The following is a 17,543-nucleotide window of genomic DNA, read 5'->3' on the forward strand; positions in this document are numbered from 1 at the left end:
ATGTCATATAGGCCCTGATCTGACATTTTCTCCTCAGCTGGCACTAACGGTAGTCCGCAGCAGCAGCAGCATCAGCAGCAGAACCAGCCGCCAGACCTTCGCATCAGGAGGCAACATTCCTCAGATAGCGTCAGCAGCGTCGCCAGCGCAACCAGCCACTCCAGCGTGGGCTCCAACATGGACGCCGACGCCAAAAACAAGAAAAAGAACAAGAAGAACTGGGTAAGATGAGGAGAACTTAACTATAATAGATGTAAAGACAGGAGGTTTGTTGTCTTTGTCTCTACATTTGTGTGTTCATCTGTGTCACGTTTCTCTCTTTTAGGCGTCTTTCACTGGGGAAAAGGTGAACACACACAAAAGATTTAATAGACTTAGCAGGACTTGTTTTGAAAACAAAGTAATGAGTGATTTGCAGGTCAAAAAACATCACACATTAAATTTAAATTTGGTTGTAGAATCATGTTTTGACCTGAAAATTACCAAAGCAGTTCTTCCTGGGTAGTTCATAGCCTTAATATCATTTTGTTTTACACTAGACATGCATGTAACTACACATCTAAACAGCCTACATCCACATACAGCTGAACATCTTTCCTTTGTGTTGTTGAAAGACTTTTTTATGCACCGGAGGACAAGTCAGACATGATGAGGACGACGTACGCTACTCTTTATTTCCTCTCTGTCTTCCCGTAGACTCAGTCTGTTGGCAGCCTGTATCCTCTCCCCGTGTTGTCAGGTTTTAGGTCGAGCTGTGCGGTCCTGTGTTAAAACATCGGCTCGTGTTTCCCGCTTTAGGTCGCAGTGATAATAAACACCCTCCTGTGTGTCAGTGTTTGTGTGGATGAGACCCCACAGCAGGCTCCTCCATGCAGGTGCTGCTCGTGCTGTGTAGAATGCCCAGCGTATAGGGGCTGCGTGTGTTTGCAGAGTCTATAGTGTATGATGAAAGAACCTTCATGCTGTGTAGTTTAATGTGTGTCCCTCCATTAACACACCCAAACCCATGTGAACATGTGCTGTTTTGTCTCTCTGTCTTCCTCTGCTTCGCTTCATGTGGCAGGTGTATGAGGTAAGAGTGGTGCTCTGTGTGAAAGAGACAAACAAGCCTAACCCCCGCACCTTTCCTAGGTTACTAACCTCACTCCTTTTTCTTCCTTCCTGCTTCCACGAGTAGTGCCTTTTCCTCTCCAACACTTCCTCTCCCTGATAACTGCTCTTATGGCACCTGAGCTCACTCTTTAAAGGAAAAATCCACCTGGAAATACTGACAAAAAGAGATTGTGTGTCTTTAAAAATTTTAAGGAAGTTAAACTGAAGAGAAAGTCAACAATGTCAGTCTGGGGAATATAGGTTCACCAAAATAAAAGACATCACTTCTTAACCCTCTGGACTCCGAGCAAATTGTTGATGTTTTCCAGGCATGTGGGCTAATTTTTCGCTGCAATATTTAGTTCCGCATCCCTCAAGAAACAGGACGACTACAGCTAGAAGCAGGGAAAACATCACCATAGGTCATTATAAAAGAAAACAACAAAAACTAAATGTATTTGATTATGTATTTCACCAGTTTGAAAACAACTGTAATCAGCATGTACAATATTTTTCAAAGTGTCTACAGGTGCTACTAACACCGAAAACTATAGATATTTCAGTGCTCACGTTTCTAATTTCTAATCGGTTTCTATTATTATCTACTGTCTGCTTTGTGTGAACACTGCCTGCAGCTCAGCCCAGTTCAACTGAATAGTCATTTTATTTTTGTTGTGTGATTTCTTTAGTCGAAGCTGACTTACTCATGACTTCACAGCTGCACTGAGAATTGCGGATTTTTTTTAGTTTTTTACATTATCTAATTTCTGTAAACCGTTTATTTTTAGCAGTTATTTTAAAGGAGACATGTAGAATTCATCAATTTTAACACAGTATCACGATTTTTAACTTTGATTTGGTTGATTTTTCTGACAGAACTCCATGTCACATATGATTAGTTCAGTAGGAAAGTTAAAAATCCAATGATTACTTAAGGACAACTTGACTTCCAAATTTCCAGCGGGTTTCAGGGTTCAGAAGCTTAAAGCAGCAACATCACAAAAAAAAAAAGCAGTGATACATTTTCACTGTGGATTTTTCTTTTAAACTCAAAAAAAATCTAAGAAAAATGGACATGAGCCACAAGTATGAATCCTGTCACCTTGAGTTGTAGCTCTGAGTCAGTCATAAGACGGTCTACCCATAATTCCTTTTCTCCCTGTTACTTACTTGCACTTTTTCACAGCTGTTTTCCTTCACTTTCCTTCGGCACTCTCCTCCTCCTCTTCCTCCCAGCTGTGGTTTCATGAATCTCTCCTGCTCACCATCTCTCCTTGTTTGTGTCTGTTTTCCACCTGCAGCTGAGAAGCTCTTTCAAACAAGCGTTCAGCAAGAAGAAATCTCCCAAATCGGCCTCATCGCACTCCGACATCGAGGAGATGACCGACTCGTCGCTGCCGTCTTCACCGAAACTGCCTCACAATGGAACGTCAGGCACTGGACACATGCTGAGGAACACACACTCCAACACACTGTGAGGACAGCTCAGCATCTGCATTTAAAGTTACTCATTCTGTGCTACAAAACTGTGTTCAGACGACAGTATGAAATGCCTTAAAGCGACGTTGTGTACATACAGATTGTCGGAGTGCTTGGACAGCGAGGCTGAGACGGTGATGCAGCTTCGCAGTGAGCTCAGGGAGAAGGAGATGAAACTGACCGACATCCGGCTGGAAGCTCTCAGCTCTGCACATCAGCTGGACCAGCTCCGGGAGGCCATGAACCGCATGCAGGTCTGCAGATACACACCAATATACATTAGAGCTCTTCTCATTGAAAGAAATATCTGTTCTGAAGCACATACTGTTCAAAATAACACCTATATTGCTTTCTGTGAGTAGAAATCTTCAGTAACTGGGATATTTCTGATCTTAATTTTTGCAGAAATATGAGAAAAAAAAAGATTTTAGCACTCTGTGGGAGTAATTTAAGATGTCTAAATGCCAGAACTGTTAAAGCTCTGTGGCGACACTGTGAGAGATGAAGCGTGCATGTTCGTGGAAAAGCCTGACATGACTTATATGCTGGTTTATTTTCCTTCTGGGGTGTTTTTCTGCAGCTGGAGATCGAGAAGCTGAAGGCGGAGAACGACCGTTTGAAGCTGGAGAACCAGGGCAGCAGGACGGGCTCCCAGGCCTCCATCTCGTCCTCTCCTCCCCCACACACCCACAGCCAGAACCCAGGACCTGGACCTGGACTCTCCCAGCACAGCCTCAACCTCACCACCAGCGAGTCCACCAGCCTGGGTAAGACACAGCAGATGACACATGAGATGCTGGATTGAGAGTAGGAACACAGGGCAAAATAGCGGCCTTTTTTTAATGTGAATATTCTTTATGAATAGGTGAGTTGTACAGTGCAAGGGTTTACAACTTTGTGTGATTGTATGAGACTAGTTTAGACAGAGAGGGGAGAGTTTCCTTCAATAGATAGATGATTTATATGCCAGATAGTTTTCTGCACAGACATTTTCCTAAAGGGAACACATTGAAGTGACTTAACTCAGTTATTAAATCAACTATTTTCAGTGCACAACACTAGCTGCTGTTTCTTCATAAGGAATGTAAAGATTAAACTTTTTCTTCCCGTCAGACATGCTGCTGGACGACACCGGCGGTGAGGGAGGGATGAGGAAGGAGGGACGACACGTGAAAGTTGTCGTCAGCCTGGATGAGGACAGAAAGTGGGGAGAGGTGAGACACATTTGAAAAGACATAAGTAAAATTATTTAAGAGGTTTTAGCTTTTTGGTGGCTAAAAAGAAATTGTTTCTTCGACACAGGAGGGCCGAACTCGTCATTTCCTGATTGGTTGCATCGGCGTGAGCGGGAAAACTAAGTGGGACGTCCTTGATGGAGTAGTCAGACGTCTTTTCAAGGTAACAAACAGCAAAATAGAATCAGATAAAAAGACTGTAGCGGGCGAGACTCACTCTTAACAGCGACATTTCACTTCTGTTAAAGCAAAAGAATTCTCAATAAGAGTAGGCTACATTAGATGCAGTCATCTTAAGAAACTCAGTTGAACTTTGCCTCTTACAGGAGTACATCACCCACGTGGACCCGGTGAGCCAGCTGGGTCTGAGCTCAGACAGCGTTCAGGGTTACAACATCGGAGAAATCCATCGACCCAGCAGCCCCAGCGCCGCCCACACGCCTGAGCTGCTGCCCTGCGGATACCTGGTGGGAGACAACACCATCAACATCCAGCTCAAAGGTACCAAGATGGAAAATAAATGTTCTGTTCTGACAGGCTGTAGGAAGCGATCGTCTTCAATAACTACACCCACAGAGATGCAGCAACAGAAGAAAACTTAGCAGTTGCGTCTACAATACCTTTTTGTTTTTGATCTTTTTGCCAAATTATTTATCAGCTCTTTACTTTAATGTCTCCATGAACCTTTGGAGGTTTTGGCAGAGCACCTAAACATTTGTTCTCAAATACATCATAGGAAATGTAGTGAATTAGAGGAGGACAAAGCTGATGATAAGGTTTTCCACAAAAATCTATCTCAGCCGAAACTCTGTTCATCAATTAGTCTTTTATTGGGTCCAACTTTGCAAATAGAACATTTTACCACTTATATTAAGCTCAATTAACTTATCAAAAGTGGAACTTTGCTGCAGTTTCAAGACTCGATTCACTAAATTTGAATGATTTTTGTAGTTTGAATGAAGCCCCCGCGTGGGTCATGGTGAGATTTTTTTGATTTGCATCTCATCCCATTATGCTTTGCTGTATTTTTGATCCATATGAACACTTAGTGTGTTGGTCCAGACCACCTATAATATGCTGAACACTTAAAATCAAATTCATTTCGATAGCACATTTTTAGGGAAACACTGTGTAGACACTATGGAAAGAAGAGATGATGCAGAAAGGGAGTTGAGCCTTTTAAAATTAATAATAAGGAAAAATGCATTAGATCAAGTGTCACATCATTTCTCTTTTCCAAAGTGTTTTTCTAAACTGGCTGTGTATTATAATTGGATCGGCACCAGCACAAGAACTGCTAGATCAGAGTTATTGCAAGGAATATAAAAGCAGTCCTCAAAAAATTTCACCATGAGTCAATACTATAAAAAGTTAGTTAATAAAAATTTAAGAACTTTCCACTGTTACCTCATTAGATACAAATGTGTGTGTTTATCCAGGTGTGAGCAGTGAAAACGTGGACTCTCTGGTGTTCGACACTCTGATCCCGAAGCCGATGCTGCAGCGCTACGTGTCGCTGCTGAAGGAACACAGACGAGTGATTCTGTCGGGACCCAGCGGAACAGGAAAGACCTACCTGGCCAATCAGCTGTCTCGACACCTGCTGCTGCTGGAGGGTCGACCTCTGACCCCAAATGCTGTCGTCACTTTCAACGTGGACCACAAATCCAGCAAGGTAAACACACACGCCGTGTTTTACATGCCTACACCTGTTCAGGTTTTAGTGGCTGCTTAAACAGTTTTACAGACTCTAACAGAAGCAAAGACCTAGATGTTAGTAGAATTTCCTTTTAGCAGAAAATACTGGCAATAAGTCTTGGAGGTAATATTTCAATTAGTCTTTTCTCTATCTAACGCTGAAATTTAACATCAAAATGGGCTCTTGTATCATTAAATTTAATTCTGTTACATTTAGCGATAAATTGCTAATCCAGTTTTTATAAATACAAATGAGTCATTAGCACTTCTAGCAAAATTTGCCATCAGAACCTACTGTTTAGTAAATTAAAGCTATATGTTTCAGAAATGATACAAATCATGTATAAAGCTGAATAATCATTTACCATATATGCACGTGTTTTTCCAAAAGTCAAAGTGTTGACTTTCATGTCAGAGTGTGAAAAGAAACATTGTGACATGCAAGGAATGTGTAGGACATTTTGTCAGTTACTGAAGTAAGAATCAGACTCATTCCTGGGTGGGTTTTTTGTGGGTCAGATGAGAAAGGCCAATGAAATCACAATGTGAGAGATGACCTCCTTAAACAGTGTTCATTTCTGACAGCTTAGTCAATATTTGTGCAGTACCTCTGCACACTGAAATAGGAAATGCTCTTTTAAGATGTATTTTTACATTGAACTTTTTTCACAGTTACTTTTTTAATGTTAAATACAATCTTTTAAATTCTTCCTCTTATGGTTATTGTCAGCACAAAATGTTAGATTTGAGCACCAATAAGTTTATCATAACAAAGAACTCGAGGCTGGCCTTCAGTCGTCTAAACATTCTGGTCAAAGTGGTTTTGTGAAGAAAACTCAGGTTCTCAGAACATAAAAGCCTAATCTTTGCTGTTGTTTTTAGGAGCTGCGTCAGTACCTGTCGGGTCTGGCTGAGCAGTGCAGCAGTGTTCCAGGATCAGACAGCCCTCTGGTGGTCATTCTGGACAACCTGCACCACGTCAGCAGCCTGGGAGAAATCTTCAATGGCCTCTTCAACTGCAACTACCAGCACTGGTCAGTTTGTTCACACACATCCGTCAGTTAAAGATGAAGGTTTGAATACACAACATCAATAAAGACCGACAATTTACAACGTAGTTTTTTTTAAATATGTAAAGTAGGACAGTTTTACTTTGTCAGATATTTTATATTAACCCCAACCCTGCACTGTTCAGAGGAGTCTCAGCAAAATAGTTGTAGCTTTCTAAACTTCTCATGTGAATGTCTCACTATATCAGTACAATTACACCTCTTTACCTCATTACCTTAATTAGGAAACTTTTTTAGGTCTATAAAGCAGTTGAGGGAGAACACATTATCTGTCTACAACAAACTATTTAACCACAAACACCAAACATGCCTATTTGGATGGAAACCTGAATTAAAGATCGGGCTTTCCTCTCTCTGTCAACTGTAAGCAAACTTGTGTTATAATGCAGGGAATTCTGTTCTGTTGTTGTTTCCATTTTCCCTGCAAATATTCATCAAATTACGATGGTTAAAGTTTAACTAATTAGAACACACTGCGCTGCACATACACTTCGCACAATGCAGAAACTGTTGCAGTAAGTCATTAGAAATATTGTGTTTCAGAGCGCTCTGGTGGCATGTTCTGTCTGAAAGCTCCATCAGGAGATGTATGAGATTATGCCAGAGTAAAAAACTCTCAGCTGCTGTTCTTTGATGCACCAATGACTAAATGAACTGTTATTTCCTGCTGAGACCAAGTAGTAACTATAATTTTCTCCTTCCAGCCCCTACATTATCGGCACCATGAGCCAGGCTACGTCATCTGCCCCAAATCTGCAGCTTCACCACAACTTCAGGTAAACCCATCTCTAGATTTATTTTTTTTAGTTTATCTGTGGGAACATTTGACATTTTTGTTGGAGTGCTCATGTACCTGTGTGTTGTGTCATCAGGTGGGTGCTTTGTGCCAACCACATGGAGCCAGTTAAAGGATTCCTCGGTCGCTATCTGAGGAGGAAGCTGATCGAGACGGAGATCGGCAGCCGGACACGCAACATGGAGCTGGTGAAGATCATCGACTGGGTGCCGCGGGTTTGGCATCACCTCAACCGCTTCCTGGAGACACACAGCTCCTCCGACGTCACCATTGGTAGGCATGAAGACAGAAACATGACAATAAAAGCCAGTGAAGAAGTAGGTTTTCACCTCTCTGCTCTGTGACATGCAGGACCCCGTCTGTTCCTGTCGTGTCCCATGGACGTGGAGGGATCCAGGGTTTGGTTCACCGATCTGTGGAACTACTCCATCATCCCCTACATGCTGGAGGCCGTACGGGAGGGACTGCAGGTAAAAACAAAAAACATCTGAAAGGTCAAGTTCTAGTCGAACGGCTGATTAGATTTTTGTTTGTGGTCCAGATCTGGGGTTTTCTTGAGTTTGAGAATTATAGAACTGATCAGATTTGTCCTCTCAAATGACCGGGGTTATGTTCATCAAAGAGAAATGGATTCAATTTGTCCCCTAATCTGTGTGTGATTAGCGTCTGATTTAATTAGGCAGCAGCTAATTACCGAAACGCAGCATCTGTGAGACAGAGGGGGAGCTGGTTTCTCATCAGCCAGACAACAGCGTGCTGAAGCTACCTGAAAAACTTACATTAGGCTCTTTTAGTTTGTCATTTATTGTTTTTATAACAAATGCAGACTAAACGAGGACTCAATTACGATATATTCATCCTCATGCATTTTCCATTAATATAGCTATTGTAGCTTCTATTGTCCTGTGTACGACCTTAAACATGCACAGGACACACTGGAATAAAGTTTTGTGGATCAGTTTGAACCACCTTGTTTCTGTCCCTCTTTAAAAAACACAGCTGTGCATGAACAAAACTGGCAAACTATGAATAAATGTTCATCGAATTTGACAAACTGAATGATTAGATAGTCAGTGGACTTTACTTTGAATGGAAATTGCCTTGTTGAAATAAATCCTAATCCTCCTTTAAGCCAAGCTAAACTGGAATGGAAACTGGAATTATACACACAAAAAATAGAAAATACCACCTCAACATATCTGTAATTTCAAAAGGCTGCGTTCAGCTCCAAAGATGTTCAATCTACACTAATGTTATTTAATCTTACGGTCAGTCTCCTTTCTTTTTGTGTGGTTTCATTAAAATCACGTTCATTTCTTATTACCATTTTCTCCCCTCATAGTTTGACAATTTGGTTCTAAACTCATCTGGAGCAGGTTTCACTTTTACTGGCCATCATCAACATTTAAACTTGTTTTTCTCTGTCCGAGAGCTTCTTCTTTTTTTTTTGGAATATTTGTGCAAATTAACAGAGACAAGCCTTTAGTAATTACTCACTACATCGGGCACCAAACTGCTCCTCAAACCTCCATGTTTCACTATAATAATCTGTGAATCTCTGTCTTCAGCTGTATGGCCGCAGGGCTGCCTGGGAGGATCCGGCTGCCTGGGTGATTGACTCCTACCCCTGGTCAGCTACGCCTCCTCCAGCCGACTGGCCTCCACTGCTGCAGCTCCGCCCGGAGGACGTGGGCTTCGACGGATACTCTGCCCCCAGAGAGGGAGTCAGGAAGGAGCCACCACAGAGCGACAGTGACGCAGACCCACTGGTGAGCAGAAATACACTTGAATAGGTGTGGAATAACAGTAACAGATGGACGAATAGGGCCACTCAGCTGTGCACAAATTTAATGCATCTCTTACAGCACTGAAATTAAAGTCAAAACACCTGTTATCCCTCAAATCTCTGAAGTATAGAATGGAGAACTGAAAATTAACTCTTATGGAGAAGCAAAAATGTGAGATACATACATTTTAACTCAAGATGCATTAGCTTAGAATTTCTTCCTTTGCTACCAAAGATGCTATAAAGCTTAAAGGGATAGTTCAACTTTTTACAAGTGCAGTTGTATGATGTATTTATCCATACCCAGTATGTTACCTACAGTAAATCACAGCTGGTAGAAACAAATCGGAAACCTAGATCAGCTGCAAGTGTATTTAAGCCACTTAAAAACACTGTATGAGTTTAAGTGTACATTACATTTGGGTCTTTTTTACAGATTTAACTTGCTGTCAGACAGCCCTTTTCAGCTGGGAAATAAAGCAATAATATCACTGTTTCCTGGCCACCAGACTCCACTGACAAAAACAGTAATTTTACACAGTACAACACAGAAATTGATGATCTATTATTGAGTGATTTTGGCGTTCTAACATGTTAGTCTGGAAACAAACTAGAATGATAAAACACCAAGGTCACACTATGATGCAAGAAATTAAATTTATGAGGCTGTGGTCAAACAGGAAGTCCTGTTTTCTGTACGGCAAATTGACTTCTTTTGTCACTTTTTGACTATGGTGGTTTTGAAGAGAGTGTCTGACTGTAAAGCAACAGAAGTACAAGGTGTCCCTAAAGTCTGGACACATGGGCAAAAATACATATTTTCAAGAAATGACATTTTTAACATATTAAATTTAATATATATTGGATAATTAATCAAATATATATTTAATATAATAGTCATATTTAATCTGTGGAGGCCAAAAAATTATGGTTAGTGAGATTTCCTGTGTTCAGACTTTAGGGACACCCTGTAGTTTATATTCTGTGCACACAAAGCAATACAGATTTTCCTTTAGGTGGTTAAAATACATTTTGTTGTTTAGCTTCTGTGGTGTACGGCAGGTGAAACACTGACCATGGATAAATAGCTCATACAACCACAATTAAAAGAAACTAAGCTAGTAAGTGGGCTTTGAGTTGCTTTTTGTTTAGACTTTTTTTGTCCAAAAAGTGATCATAATAATTTTAAGAGTCAAATAAAGCTCAAAACTAATTACCCAGACTGTCTATGAACATGTGCAGCTTGCTTCTCTCAGTTGCAAAGCTCAGTCAGACTCACGTTTGTGTTTCTGCCGAAAGATGAACATGCTGATGCGTCTGAAGGAGGCGGCGACGTCGTCGAGCCCTCAGAGCTACGACAGCGACTCCAACAGCAACAGCCACCAGGACGACATCCTGGACACGTCGCTGGAGTCGACCTTGTGATGCCTGAAAACGCAGCACTGGGATCTGTTTTATGAAGAAAAAAAAAGAACATTTTTATTAAAAATAAACTTTTCTCACTGAGTATAATTTCATGCCACAAAATCCAGCCACCTTAATTTGGGTGCAGGTAACCCGAATACAGAAACTAAAGAAGACAAAGTAAGACGGTTAAAATTGCATTTCAGTAAACGGGCAACAAAAGTTTCTACTTTTTCTGCACTGCGCTGTTTTTTGTTTTTTTTTCACCGCTGTGGCCCGCGGCTCCTCTGTCAGGAGCCAAACAGACAGAATAAAAGCACACAGCCTGTCCCTGTTGGTGAGGCGTCATCATCACCATCATCACCAGCCATCCGTTGACTGAAACACCAGCCAGGAGTCCTCCATCCTCCCCTGAGCCGCAGCGTCACACCAGCTCATCAGGCCACAAAACTCCAGCTGCAGTGAGCCGGAGCTGCCTGCAGATGGCGATACAAGCCCTCGTGGTCAAACTCTGCTCCCACCTGCTGAGAAACACGAACTGCTGCTGCAGATTGGACGGATTAACAGCCAGCCGCTTTCTGCTCCTCGTCCACCTCATATGGCTGAAGTTGCCTGTGTGATTGCTGGAGGACGAATCGAGCCAAAGTGAATGTTAAGTCCGACAACAAAAAGCAACTTCTCAGAGAAATCCTCCGTTTTACAAACAAATTACAATATGTGTCAAAGCCAAGACAATACTGATACAAAGAGCTCCTACAGCATAGTTTTTGCAGAAAAGAGATGAGAACTGGCGTGTTTCTATCTGCAAAACCCCTAATTGAATATGTTAGCAAGGAAATTAACAAACAGCGTGGCAATATCAAAGTGCATACAAAAAAAATCTAAGGAGAAAAGCTTCAATATTTGGACCAGAAATACTCACCACAATTCCTGCTATACTTATTTTTTGATTGGATAAACAGACAGTAGTCAGATTTACTGAAAAAACGCAGTAGGTAGTTTTACAAATGTCATTTATTAACGTCCTTGATCTCACAAAAAGGCTTTTACAGTGTTTGAGGTAAAATCCTTGAATTAACAAACTGAGTTTTAAACCTGAACTCTGAGTTTAATAATTCTGAGCTGTCAAACTCACAGCTTTTGGTTTCAGAGCAAGTGATAATGAGTTGAATTATTAACAAATAACTATTGTTAGTTAACAAAAACAAGCTGCAACACAAATGATTTGTTTTGACATGGTGACAATGTCTCATAATAATTATTAAGGCTAAAAATATGTTCCGATAAATGATCAATTATGCAGAAAAAAGCGCCAAACAGATGATCATCAGTCAATAAATACATCCAAGCAGGGTCGGAGTATTTAAGCCTCAAAGTTAGCTAGTGCTTCAAGAAATGTCTTTTCTGACACTTTCTTCAGTTAAATGGGAGTACAAACTCAGGGTTAACTGATGAAAATGTGCACGCGAGAAAGTTGGTTTGACAGAGTGTTGCCTCAGAGTTAAGCTGAAATTGAGCTGACTCACTATGTAATACGGAAAACCTCAAATTTTCTTTCTTGAAATCTGACTCAATTCTCAGTTTTCACTAAACCTGCTTTGTGAAACAGATTCTGCTGAGCTTCTGTCTGCAAATCTATAATGGCAAACACGGTAACAAGTAAGTCAGAAAACACTGTGTTGACTATGTGTAAGCCCATGGGGAAAAAGAATCTGATTTAAGGAGACAAACTTGGTCAGTGGAACCAAAAATACTCACCACAATCCTCCCCAATGTTTTTTTTTTTTTTTCATTTGTAGTTGGTACATCATATGTTCTTTCCATGAAGGTTTCTCATAACAGAGAGGGAGTTGTTCCCTCCAAGTAGTTCCTTTGAAATGATGCACAGTGCAGAGGTTTTATGAACTGAACACATACAACAAAGCTTGTCAACTTTAGCCAAAATCTGATTCACAGAATATCTTTAAATTCCTGCAAACTGGGGAATTAGCATTCACCATGGCTGGATTTGTCCTTTTAAACTCTGACAGTGTTTGAAATAATGTCCTGTGTGTTGTAGCATCCGATGTAATTTCACTAATAACGCCTCTACCACTTGCTTTGACCCCTTAATAATCCCTCGAGATCTCCACGCACATTGGCCCAAGCAGGCTGTTGTAGCACAAACCCCCTTTGGTGCTGGACTGAATCCAAACAAACAATGCCTTACTCTTTTCTAACAGATTATGTGCATTAGCCGATGATTCTTTTTTTTTTTTTAAAGTCTAAATGGCTGTAAACTTAACAGGGCTCCAAGTCGACTCGCCGTCGACCTCTCATCATATCAATCACCAATGCCGTGGGATTGAAGAGATGCGAATGAGAAGCTTTGGGTTTCAAATTAAGTTGTATGCATGCATGACCCACCAGCTGCTGGGACAATGGTGTAAATATCTGGACCGCTAGCGAGAAAGAAAACTATTTAAATGTGATTTTGTTTTGGTGCTCGAAATCAGAACTTGTTGCAGGTTGATTGGGTGAGGGAAAGTTTAAGAAGATTTTATACCTCATCCCCATCCTATAACTGTGCTTTTGCCATGCTTCTTGTCTGTTTTGATTATGTGATGTGATGAACAGAACCGTCATAACAAACATGTTGAACTAATTAAGTGAAAACTAGTGTATATGCTGCTTTGTTTATAGTGATATAATTAATCAGAGGTTAAAGTTATAAAAGGTACTTTGTTGTGAGCCTGCCTTTTGGTAAAAGGCGGGTGGGCGGGCGTCTAAATCCGGGGTCATGTAGTCCAGCATGGCTTCCATCGCTTTCAATGTTTCTGTCACCGATCCTATGCAACATTCATTCTGATCTCCAAGTGGAAGCCAAAAGCCGAATGTGTGTTTGTCCCCCCCGAGCAGTACTGCCCAGAGACGTACAGCATGGAACCAGATTTGTGAAGTTTTGAGGCCAATGTTCTTTGTCCATGTGTGTGTGTTTGATAAAAGGATCTCCTGCTACTGTCCCTGTAAGCACAAAGACTGATTCTGTTTGTCTGTGTTAAAGCCTGCTCAGAGAGGTGCAGATGTCGTCGAAACATTTGACATTTTATTACTCACAAACTCAATGAATGTTTAGCCTTCTTAGCCATGTACATTTTTTTATATGTAACATAACTGTGTAAATAGATGATTATCTCGCAGCATTTTGATGAATTTTTCTAGCCGATTTGTTACAGTACTTGAAAAGGAGTATTTTGTGTACAGTCTCTTTACATCAGAGCAGATTGATGCGGTTTGTCATCGCTGGTCTGTCCAGGGCTCGGAGAATTTAATCTATCACTGTACTAGTCTTAAGTTATTGTGATTCAATAAAATTAATGATTATTTATGATTGAATTCTGTCAAACTGTTATTTTCTTCAGCCACACACACATCACTTGGAATGTTTACAGTTTTATTTGGTATTTGTACAAAAAGTGTGAAATAAACATATATACAGCACATAATACAACATACTTATTAAACAAATTCATATAAATTATTAACGAAATAGCTACTTTTTCAATAAACAACTCTATTCAATGTCAAGGTAAAAGTAACTCAATATTCTTGGCATAAAATTTCCATACAAAATTGTACAAAATACTGTACAACTGAACAAAGCTGTGCAAAACAGCAAACTGTGTCTCAGAAGCAGATCCTGTCCAGTGCGCATGCACCGATGAAGCTACAAACTTAAGCGAAACTTGTGGTGGTGTTTTTTTAACAGTGACATTTGTGGGCGCTTGTTTCAGGGCAGCAGCTTCTTACAAATCTGGTCACAGTCTCATAAAAACATCACGGGTTATATCTCTATATTTGCTTTATAAAATAAATTAAGATACTGTTATTTCTTCGTCATCTGACTCTGAGAAGTCCGAGTGCTTACTGGAGAGAGAGGGAGAGGAGATACTGGACCCTGCCGCCCTCATCCTCTCTCTCCTGAACTCATCTTCCTCCTCCTCCTCTTCCTCGGCTGAGGACTTCTTGCCCACGTCGCTGAGGTCCGGGTGCGGATTGGCTTTAGTGGGCAGCGTCTGCTCGCGGCATCCACCAGATGACAACAGCTCTCTTTCCTTTGAGTTCCTCCACTTCATCCGCCGGTTCTGAAACCAGATTTTCACCTGCAGACCAGAAAAAACGGTGAGTGAAAAAAGTTTAGCCGTAATGGAATGCGTAATGGTGTCTTTGCGCACAAATTACGCACGGCCTATTGAACAGTTTGGGAGCGTCTGAATAAGTTTTACCTGCGAGTCTTTTAGGCCCAGTTTAGATGCCAGCTTCTTCCTGTCCGGTTTGCTGATGTATTTCTGTTTCTGGAACATTTTCTCCAAAGCTTTGCGCTGTACATCAGAGAACACCGCCCTCCTCAGCATCCCTCTCCGGGGTTTCCCTCTGGCTGCCAGGGGCCACGAAAAGGTCCCGGGGATGGGAACAACGGATGAAGATGCTATAAAGCAAGAACAGATAAGTTAAAAGCTGTTACACAAACAACCTTCAGCCACAAATGATCAAGTTGGAAAATCTTAGTGAGTTTTAAATCCAAACTTAGACACCAAAGAGACTCCAGATTCTCTATGAATATACTGATTTCCTTTTAAGACTATAGTTTTCACTCGATTATTATTGGAAGTTTTCCCCTTTTGGAACTGTGCAATAAGTCTCCGTTTTGAGTGAAATGGCACGAGGTGACTAATTAGCACATTGGCCGGTCCCCAACCGCATTGGTATGGTAAAGAGGTAGCATATCCTTTAAGGAACCCTGTGAGGGCGGATAGAGGAGTTAATAAACCGTGAACGGTAATTGTGTAGTAATGAACTAACGTAGAAAAGACTCTGGACAGGCGGCGAAGGCCATATATTATCGCAACAAAAGGAGATTTACACTTTCAAACTAAACACAACTGCATACCAGAATACTGATGCCCGGAGGGGGGAGTGAAGAGTGGAGGGGAATGGCGCATTTTTTTTTCTTCGTACCCTCAAATCATTTTCATTAAATGAACACGAAAAGCTATTCAGGACGCTGGAGTTGTTTTGTTGAGGCATTCAGCTGAGCCCATGAAAAGACTCCATCTCCATTATGATTTGTCTGAATGAAAGCATGGACTGGCGACTTTATAGACTTTTGTCAGAGATTATTCTTTATCTCAACTCGTTGATTGGCCCGGCTGGAGAATAGAGGAGCGTTTAAGGCACAGAGAGAGTGCGCATTGGAGGTCAGTGGTAACCTATCCTATGGGCCGCGCAGGGAAAAGCTGGGACACTTTGAGTGCAGCTGGGATTTTTAAAACTTTGCTTTAAAATCTCACAGCGCAGGACACTTTCCGTCTTTGCTGACTGGACGTCCTCCTGACTGTAGCTGCCCTGTGGAAGCAGCAGAATCAGGAACAACGACGCACTATGTGGTCTTGTGAGAATATTGAAAACTCTCAATAGCGCCTAATAGGGAAATTAGTGCATGACTGGTTCACGCCTTTGGCCCGCCTGGTAAAAGTCACTCTCCGGGGTGTGTGGGTGGTTCGCCCGGTGGGAGCTGACCAAATTGGTCACGGTGCTGCAGGGCTTTGTTGACCGCCACAGCGGCCCTGTGGCCCCCCGGGCGCTGTGGGAAAACGCGGGGCCGGGGAAATGCCAAAACGCCCCCCAATGGGAAGCAGGGGGGACTATAACTCGCCATCCCGCCTCAAATTTAGAGCGTGACGATTTGGGATAATTGGTTAATTAGGGGGTGGGTGGGTGGGTCCGGGCAGGGGCCAGAGCCAGCGGTCCCCATTAATAAGACAGTGATTTCTTCTTTTCTGGCTGGTTGTCCCTTTTCTGCTTCTATTTCAGCTAAAATATATGACCGGGGGTGAAAGTGTTTTACATTTAAATGCAATTAGTACAGGCAGGATTCTAAAGGCTGAAGAGACGCATCTCTAAAGAAGCTGTGCGTAAAAGTTGCGCCTACCTGGTAAATAAGGCGTCCTGAATATGGGGTGAAAGGTTCCGTCAAAGCAGGGGACTGGGAAGGTCTTGGAGTGCAGACTGTGGACTGTGGGGGGTGAGGACGCTATGGAAGAACAGCGCAAGTTAAAAGCAAGCCTGGAGCAGAAAAATACACGTACAATTCATGAATGTAGGAGAAATAAAGTCCATCTAAGGTGGAAACAGTAAAGTCTGCCTACTCACCGATCTTTGGTGAGGGTGCAAGGATGGCGCTCACTCCAAACTTGAGAAAACTCGGGTCCTTGCTGCTCGGCACCGACGTTTTGGGAGAGCACGATTCGCGCGTCACCGCGGTCGGGGCCAATGCGCGTTCCGCAGGCGCACCGCTGAAGGACACGGTGGTGGTGGCGGTGGGCAGGGATGCGCTGGCTGACGGGACAGTCCGGTTTATGAAGGCGGCAGCCGGGCGGCTTATCCGCAGCAGGTCCTCTACTAGGAAGCTGGAGTGCGTCGGGAAGGCGGACGGCAGCGTCTGGTGCAGCGGCAGCGCGGCGGCGGGCCGGTACAGCCCCGGGTACAGGGCTGGAGGCGCGATGACACTTGGGATCATCATGGTCCCGGCTTGGAAAAAGTTCAGTGTGAAACGTGAAATACTCCTCGTGTCAGCTGGGAGAGACTCGCTTGTGTGAATGGCTGCTAACTCCTCTGGTTTCCTCACTCTGGGGAGAGGAGCTTTATAGCAGCCGCCCCCCCTCGGCCCTCCTCTCGGGGCTGACAGCCGCAACAATGGGGCTCAACAAAGTTCTCCACATGGCTCGCTTTCATGCCGCATCCCCCGGGCCGCTGATTGGCCAGAGGACGCAATTTATGATTGCATTAGACTTCATAAGCGAGCAATACACAATGTAGCGACCACAAAAGAGGCTCAGTCATCAATTTTGCATGTTGGCCACTTTCCTTTCAATTTGTTTTGTTTGGCAGAAGCAAGCGGCCTAATTAAAGAGCAATCTTTAGATTCCGCCATTATTCTGGCA

The 17,543-nt window shown here is 42.4% G+C and overlaps 2 protein-coding genes across 10 annotated transcripts in view; one reads left to right on the forward strand and one right to left on the reverse strand.

Annotated features, from left to right (window-relative positions):
* The window catches only part of nav2a (neuron navigator 2a), a 301,077-nt gene extending 287,142 nt beyond the window's left edge, over positions 1-13,935 (forward strand). For all 9 annotated transcript variants that reach the window (XM_051959975.1, XM_051959995.1, XM_051959978.1 and 6 more), the window contains 14 exons: positions 38-222; positions 2,394-2,566; positions 2,672-2,825; positions 3,152-3,338; positions 3,685-3,785; positions 3,874-3,969; positions 4,133-4,307; positions 5,246-5,481; positions 6,387-6,538; positions 7,279-7,350; positions 7,447-7,643; positions 7,722-7,840; positions 8,939-9,139; positions 10,456-13,935. In XM_051959975.1, the coding sequence (XP_051815935.1) occupies positions 38-222; positions 2,394-2,566; positions 2,672-2,825; positions 3,152-3,338; positions 3,685-3,785; positions 3,874-3,969; positions 4,133-4,307; positions 5,246-5,481; positions 6,387-6,538; positions 7,279-7,350; positions 7,447-7,643; positions 7,722-7,840; positions 8,939-9,139; positions 10,456-10,581 (2,174 nt within the window). In that variant the 3' untranslated portion in view covers positions 10,582-13,935. The remainder of the gene's footprint in view (positions 1-37; positions 223-2,393; positions 2,567-2,671; positions 2,826-3,151; positions 3,339-3,684; positions 3,786-3,873; positions 3,970-4,132; positions 4,308-5,245; positions 5,482-6,386; positions 6,539-7,278; positions 7,351-7,446; positions 7,644-7,721; positions 7,841-8,938; positions 9,140-10,455) is intronic.
* A 41-nt stretch (positions 13,936-13,976) lies between these two features.
* dbx1a (developing brain homeobox 1a) lies at positions 13,977-17,229 on the reverse strand. The gene is made up of 4 exons (XM_022210038.2): positions 16,753-17,229; positions 16,532-16,633; positions 14,826-15,028; positions 13,977-14,702 (listed from the first exon to the last, which is right to left on the reverse strand). The coding sequence occupies exons 1-4, from the start codon at positions 17,120-17,122 to the stop codon at positions 14,415-14,417; spliced, it is 963 nt and encodes a 320-aa protein (XP_022065730.1). The 5' UTR covers positions 17,123-17,229; the 3' UTR covers positions 13,977-14,414.
* Between the last annotated feature and the right edge of the window lie 314 nt (positions 17,230-17,543).

This window comes from Acanthochromis polyacanthus, chromosome 2 (genome assembly GCF_021347895.1).
Source record: "Acanthochromis polyacanthus isolate Apoly-LR-REF ecotype Palm Island chromosome 2, KAUST_Apoly_ChrSc, whole genome shotgun sequence".
Classification (NCBI taxonomy): domain Eukaryota; kingdom Metazoa; phylum Chordata; class Actinopteri; family Pomacentridae; genus Acanthochromis; species Acanthochromis polyacanthus.